At 43.7% G+C, this 6038-nt stretch overlaps 1 protein-coding gene across 3 annotated transcripts in view; it reads left to right on the forward strand.

Moving 5' to 3' along the window:
* Positions 1–6038, forward strand: part of abca1b (ATP-binding cassette, sub-family A (ABC1), member 1B) — a 65603-nt gene that overhangs the window by 49083 nt on the left and 10482 nt on the right. For all 3 annotated transcript variants that reach the window (XM_030061358.1, XM_030061361.1, XM_030061360.1), the window contains exons 27-37: positions 3–151; positions 249–373; positions 619–717; positions 929–1118; positions 2006–2100; positions 2357–2389; positions 2498–2603; positions 3277–3351; positions 4392–4561; positions 5404–5581; positions 6026–6038. The exon at positions 6026–6038 is cut by the window's right edge and continues 103 nt beyond it. In XM_030061358.1, the coding sequence (XP_029917218.1) occupies positions 3–151; positions 249–373; positions 619–717; positions 929–1118; positions 2006–2100; positions 2357–2389; positions 2498–2603; positions 3277–3351; positions 4392–4561; positions 5404–5581; positions 6026–6038 (1233 nt within the window). The remainder of the gene's footprint in view (positions 1–2; positions 152–248; positions 374–618; positions 718–928; positions 1119–2005; positions 2101–2356; positions 2390–2497; positions 2604–3276; positions 3352–4391; positions 4562–5403; positions 5582–6025) is intronic.

Here is a 6038-nt window from a genome sequence, read left to right on the forward strand (position 1 = left end):
AGAGTCCCGGGAGACGGACTGGCTCAACTGTGTGGACGGGAAAGGCTCGTCTCAGGTGAAGGGCTGGAGTCTGAAGAGGCAGCAGTTCATCGCCCTGATGTGGAAACGCTTCCTGTACGCCCGCCGCTCCAGGAAAGGCTTCTTCGCTCAGGTAAGAGCTCCGACTGGCTCTCGAGTTGGGTTCAGGCTGGAGTTTAAACCTCCTGTGGCGGCAGAGTCTTTCAGGCTGTGACTCTCGTCTCTTGCAGATCGTTCTTCCTGCCGTGTTCGTGTGCATCGCTCTGGTCTTCAGTCTCATCGTTCCTCCGTTCGGAAAATATCCGAGTCTGGAGCTGCAGCCCTGGATGTACGAGGAGCAGGTCACCTTCTTTAGGTAAGAGGCTCCCGAGCGGTCACAGATGTTAAACCGGGACTGTCCCTTAGCTTTCTAAATACTGCGATCGAGATCATGTGTGAAACAAAATGATTTAATTGTTTGTGTTTTTACTTTTCTCAGTGCCACATTTCACAAAGTAGCAGATCAAAATCCTGTGTGCCTCTTATTGTGTCCTTATTTACTATATTAAAGTAATAGTTAGTAGTAGCCTTCACTCGGTGATTTTGTTTGTTCTGCCTCAGCGACGACGCTCCAGGCGACGCCAACATGCAGAAGCTGTTGAATTCCCTCGTGGACTTCCCCGGCTTCGGGACTCGCTGCATGGAGGGACACAGCATCCCGTAAGGCTTTTTAACATTCATCCTCATGCTTTCACACATCACCTCCAAGGCAATACCGTGGAAAACTGTTTTATTTTCCATAAAAGTCTGTTCTCATCTGACTCGACTGAGCGGATTGATTCAGACGTTTGAGGTTTTCAGTAACTTCAGTAAAATCAGCCCCTCTGATCCCTGCCTGCTCCCTCCTCCTCCTCCTCTTTCTCCTCCTCAGAGACGCCCCCTGTACGATGGGAGATGAGGATTGGTCGATTCCCGAGATTCCTGAGAGCGTGCAGCAGCTCTTCAGCAGCGGGAACTGGACCATGGACGATCCGTCTCCCGCCTGCTTCTGCAGCTGCGACGGCAAGAAGAAGATGCTGCCCGACTGTCCCGCCGGAGCCGGAGGCCTGCCGCCGCCTGAGGTAACATACCTGAACCCGAACCTGGACCTGAACCTGATCCCGTACCTGAACCTGAACCTGAACCTAAACCCGAACCCAAACCTGAACTTTAACCTAAACCTCAGCCTGACCCTCTATCTGAACAGTGCTGCACTACAGATTTCAGTTTTCATCATAAAATTTACTACCAAATGACTGGAATGAGTCAAATTCTGCTGAAATTTCAAAACATTTACATAATTAGACAGATGACGCTCTTTCTGGAGGTGGTTGGTTTACGGTGTATGGTCTTTACATCGTTTGATTTCTAGAAAGATTGAGTTGCGGCCCTCAAGTTACAGCTAACTACATTAGATTATCTACAAGTAACCCCACTGCCTAAAAAACCTCCTCTATCTGTAGTGGGACCGCTAACGTTTGGTGTAAACTCATGATGAAGATACAGCATGGCTGCATATCAAGGAAGTATAACAGTTTATGTAAAACAGAGAAATATCACTTGTTTGTTTATCTGGGATCAATACAGTGGTGACTGTAGATGGTTGCAAAACTTGGTGTCGTCGACTTCTGAAGCTTATAGCCTAAAAACTAGAACTGCAATCGCTGCAAACCTGATAATGTCATATTCAGCAGAAGACACTGAACTTTTTTATATATAAAACATGTATGTTTGATTGAAACTCTGAACAAACACAGAAAAAATAACCATTCGAAGCCGGTTTCTGCAGGAAAGTCTTGGACGTGGCAGAGCCGCCTCTTCAAAACGTATGGCATAAAAAGTAGAAGTGTTTCGACCCCGGCATGGTTAGATTCAGCAGAATCCCTCAGACGATGCCATGTGAGGCCTTTGAATAAAATCTCATGTGAGTGTGTGAAAACGTCTGGTTTTTCTGTCCACCTCTGTTCAGATGAGGCTGAGCGAGACGGACACACTGCAGAACCTGACAGGGAGAAACATCTCCGACTACCTGGTGAAGACGTACGCACAGATCATCGGCAAGAGGTGGGAAAGACTCCACGTCTCACTTCACAACTCCTCCTTTTTTCAGTGCATTAACCTGGGAGTTAACGTGTGGAGAAATACACTTATACTGTGCAAGACTTCATGATGCAGTTACACAACCATGCAGCGACAGATAATTATTTGTAAGACGAAGAGTGCTGCTGTCATTTTACCTATAGGCAGAAACAGTTGGTCTGCATTAAAGGTAAAATCTGTGTAAAATGCACTGAATTCTCCTGAATCTGTTCTCTTTCAGTTTGAAGAACAAAGTCTGGGTGAACGAGTTCAGGTGAGTCTCATTCACTTTCATCCGGCTGCAGTAATAATCAATAATCGTCGTCTCGGTTCCGAGTGGCCCAGGTCCTCAGAGTTTTGATCGTGATCTGTGTTTTTGCAGGTACGGCGGCTTCTCGTTGGGCGCCAGGAGCACTCAGGTCCTCCCGCCGGCCAATGAGATCGACGACGCCATCGAGCGAGTCAGGAAGATCTTTAAACTGCAGAAGGTCGGTCAAAGCATTTAAAGCATTGAAAATAAACCTGATCTGAAATAAATTATTTTAATAATTACAAATATAGTTTTCCTGTATTTTTTATAGTATTTTTGCAACTTTTCAGGTATTTTTTATTACTTTTCTGGCACTTTTTGTAGTTTGTGTAATTTTCTTTTTTTTTTTTATTTGTCTCTATATTATTTTCATCATTGTACATATAGTTTTCTTGTCATTAAAAAAATTGGTTGCTTATTTTTTAATAATGTCCTGGTAATTTTTAGTTGATTTTTTTTTTTTTTACTTATGCTCTGTTTTGTTTTGTTTTGTTTATTTTATTTATTTATTTTTGCTTTTTTTTTTTTTTTTTTTGCATGTTTTTGAAAGAAGTCCAGTGAACTGTCTCTGGTTTCAAAGGCTTGATTCACCAGACGTCACTATGACACAAAAATATGTAGAAATAATTATTTTAACATGATGCTTTAATCTCACCACTTTGAATTGATTTGAAAAGTTATGATGCCTGAATAATTCCATAGTCAACACAAACCAAAATATCAGATGAGAGACAAGTCGGGGTCCAGGGATTCAGCAAAGCTAACCTGGGAGCTTGAAAACCTCTGCTTTATATGATCAATGATTTTCCTTGCGCTCAGAAACAAACGCTGGTGTCGTCTCTGTCCTGCAGGGTGCAGCTGCCGATCGCTTCCTGGACAGCCTGTCGGGCTTCATCAACGGCCTGGACACCAAGAACAACGTCAAGGTGAGAGGGAGTGACTGCACAATCACAAACTCACTGAAACTCACTTCTGTAATAGCTCTATTTAAGTATTTTTTAATCAAGTGAACTGTATCTGCAGAAGTACTAGTCTAGCTTTATGAATACTTAAAAAGATACATAATCAAACGCTGAATCCTGATCGATTATTCCAGCAGAGAGATGTTTGCTGCAGCAGTGGCTAGTTAAAGGCCCTTTTAAAGTGATCAATACAGAGCTGAATTGATTGGATGCACTTAATTATTTAGCTGTTGGTTGTGAAGTGCTGATGCACGGAGGGCGGTGCTGACTGTAAAGCACTTAGTTACTGGGATGTTAAAGGTAATGTGTCTGCGTGAATGTTAATTTGCTTTGGTGGTGATTTCTCGACCACGTTTCCGTTGGTCTGTTACTCTGGTTTGGAGTCGCTGGTTAAATCAAGGCGAAAGTCCATTTGCATGTCTAGACAGAAATATGGAAGCAGAAACTGAGAAGTACCATGACGTAAATCCTGTCTGCATGGGACTGATATAAACCGGGGACGTCCAGTCTTATGCAATAACTGCTTGGATTGTGTGTGATTTCATTCTCCTATAAATCGGAAACGCCCGTCATTTGTAGAGAAAAAAATCCTGCAAAACTGACCTGCCATTTCTGGGTGAAGACTTTGTTTTCTGATCCTGTGTGAACAGGACTTTACAGAGATATATAACGTATATTTCAGGAAAGAACGAAGGAAGGAAGGTTTGCCAAGCACATGTACTCTTATCCAGGACTTGTTTCTTCCATTCGCTTCCACACATTCCCACTGGGAGCTGCACAGTGCAGCCAGTCTGACCAGTCCTCATGGTTTTCCAGCGAGCGTCTCCAGGGTTGTGGGGATGTTCGGGCCTTTCTTGTTCTTATCTTTGGCCTGTAAAACACTTTGAATATCCTCTGTGTATGATAAGTTTCATTTTCTTCTGGCATCGTCCGGTCTAAAACTGGAAACTCTGTACTGAAACTCTGTGCCGTCCTGACTCGCTCTGTGGTTTTCTGTCCTGCAGATCTGGTTCAACAACAAGGGCTGGCACAGCATCGGCGCCTTCATCAACGTCATGAACAACGCCATCCTCCGCGCCAACCTGCCCGAGGGCAAAGACCCCAGCAAGTACGGCATCAGCGTCTTCAACCACCCGCTGAACCTGACCAAGGAGCAGCTGAGCCAGGTGGCGCTGTGAGTACAAACCCTCCGGAAAAACACTGCAGGGTACAGGTCTGATGATGCTGATGGGGCGTTCAAAGTCAAACAGAAACAACTCAGTGGAACAAATGGCTGATTCAAACAGGGCGTCTGCAGCTCCCAAAACTAAGCTAACACACATGCTCCCTCTAGGTACAGATTTGAAAATGGTATCCAACCTCCAGTCTCAGTCTGGGTAAATCAGAAAAATGTTACTCAAAATGTGGATTATTCCTTTAAGAGAGTTCTTAAAGGAATAATCCATTGGTGCTATGAAAACATTTCCAAGCTGAAGAAAAACACAGGTGAAGTGTGAGTTTTTCACCTGACCAAAAATGGTCTTATACTTAATGTAAACTGGCTTTAAAAGAGCCTTTGAAAATTCTTGAATTATGTAAATCTTACAGAACTTTAAAACTTTGACATTTTCAAATTTGTTGCACCATGGTTGTACTTTTCTGTAGACATCAGCTGTTTTAACACATAAACCTGCTGATGAGACATCTGACTTGGTGCTTTACAGCAAACCAAACATGGAAATGTCGACTACAAACTAAATATCCAGCCAGTGGCATTTAATGAAGTTGGATCATAAAATGACTCGTGATATGGATCTGTGATAGGATATCAGAATTTGTTTCCGAGTGGTATTTCCTAGTTGAGAGTTAAGATGTGCAGTGTTTTCTGAGTTTTGGCCCAACAGCATCCCGGGTGTCTTCTAGCCTGTCAGGAGTTTTCCAATAAACTGAACATCCCAAACATGATGGGGAACCATTTAGTGTGAACTCCCTCACTGATCAGCACCTCCTCCTCCTCCTCCTCCTCCTCCTCTGCAGGGTCACGACCTCCGTGGACGTCCTGGTGTCCATCTGCGTCATCTTCGCCATGTCCTTCGTCCCGGCCAGCTTCGTGGTCTTCCTCATCCAGGAGAGAGTCAGCAAGGCCAAGCACATGCAGTTCATCAGCGGAGTTCAGCCGCTGCTCTACTGGGTGGCCAACTTCATCTGGGACATGGTGGGTGCAAGTCAAAAAACCTCTGATCTGCATCAAAGTGTTGCCATAGCAGCGTTGTGTTTTTTTTTTTCCTACGGTGATGAAAACATTAACAGTTCTCTGTTGATGGCTCTCTGTGTAAACTAAGGCTGTATCATATCATGTCATTCACAATAACGCGACAAATTTGTACACAAAAAAAGTGTCACACCATAATGTCAGTGATATAACAGCGTTCTGTCACCATGACAACAAACAGAGCAGGAGTCAGTTTAGTGTTTTCCATACCGCCCAGATAGATTAACACCTGTCCAACTGTCATTAACCCCCTCACTGGCATTTTTTAAAATATCGTTACAGAAAAATACCATGTAATATTATGATATTATTTTAAGTCTATTTCACCCTCCCCACTGCAGTGTTAAGTTTTATGTTGTTAACTCCTCTCTCCTCTCGCTGTTGCAGTGTAACTATGTCG

This window comes from Myripristis murdjan, chromosome 10, assembly GCF_902150065.1.
Source record: "Myripristis murdjan chromosome 10, fMyrMur1.1, whole genome shotgun sequence".
Taxonomy (NCBI): domain Eukaryota; kingdom Metazoa; phylum Chordata; class Actinopteri; order Holocentriformes; family Holocentridae; genus Myripristis; species Myripristis murdjan.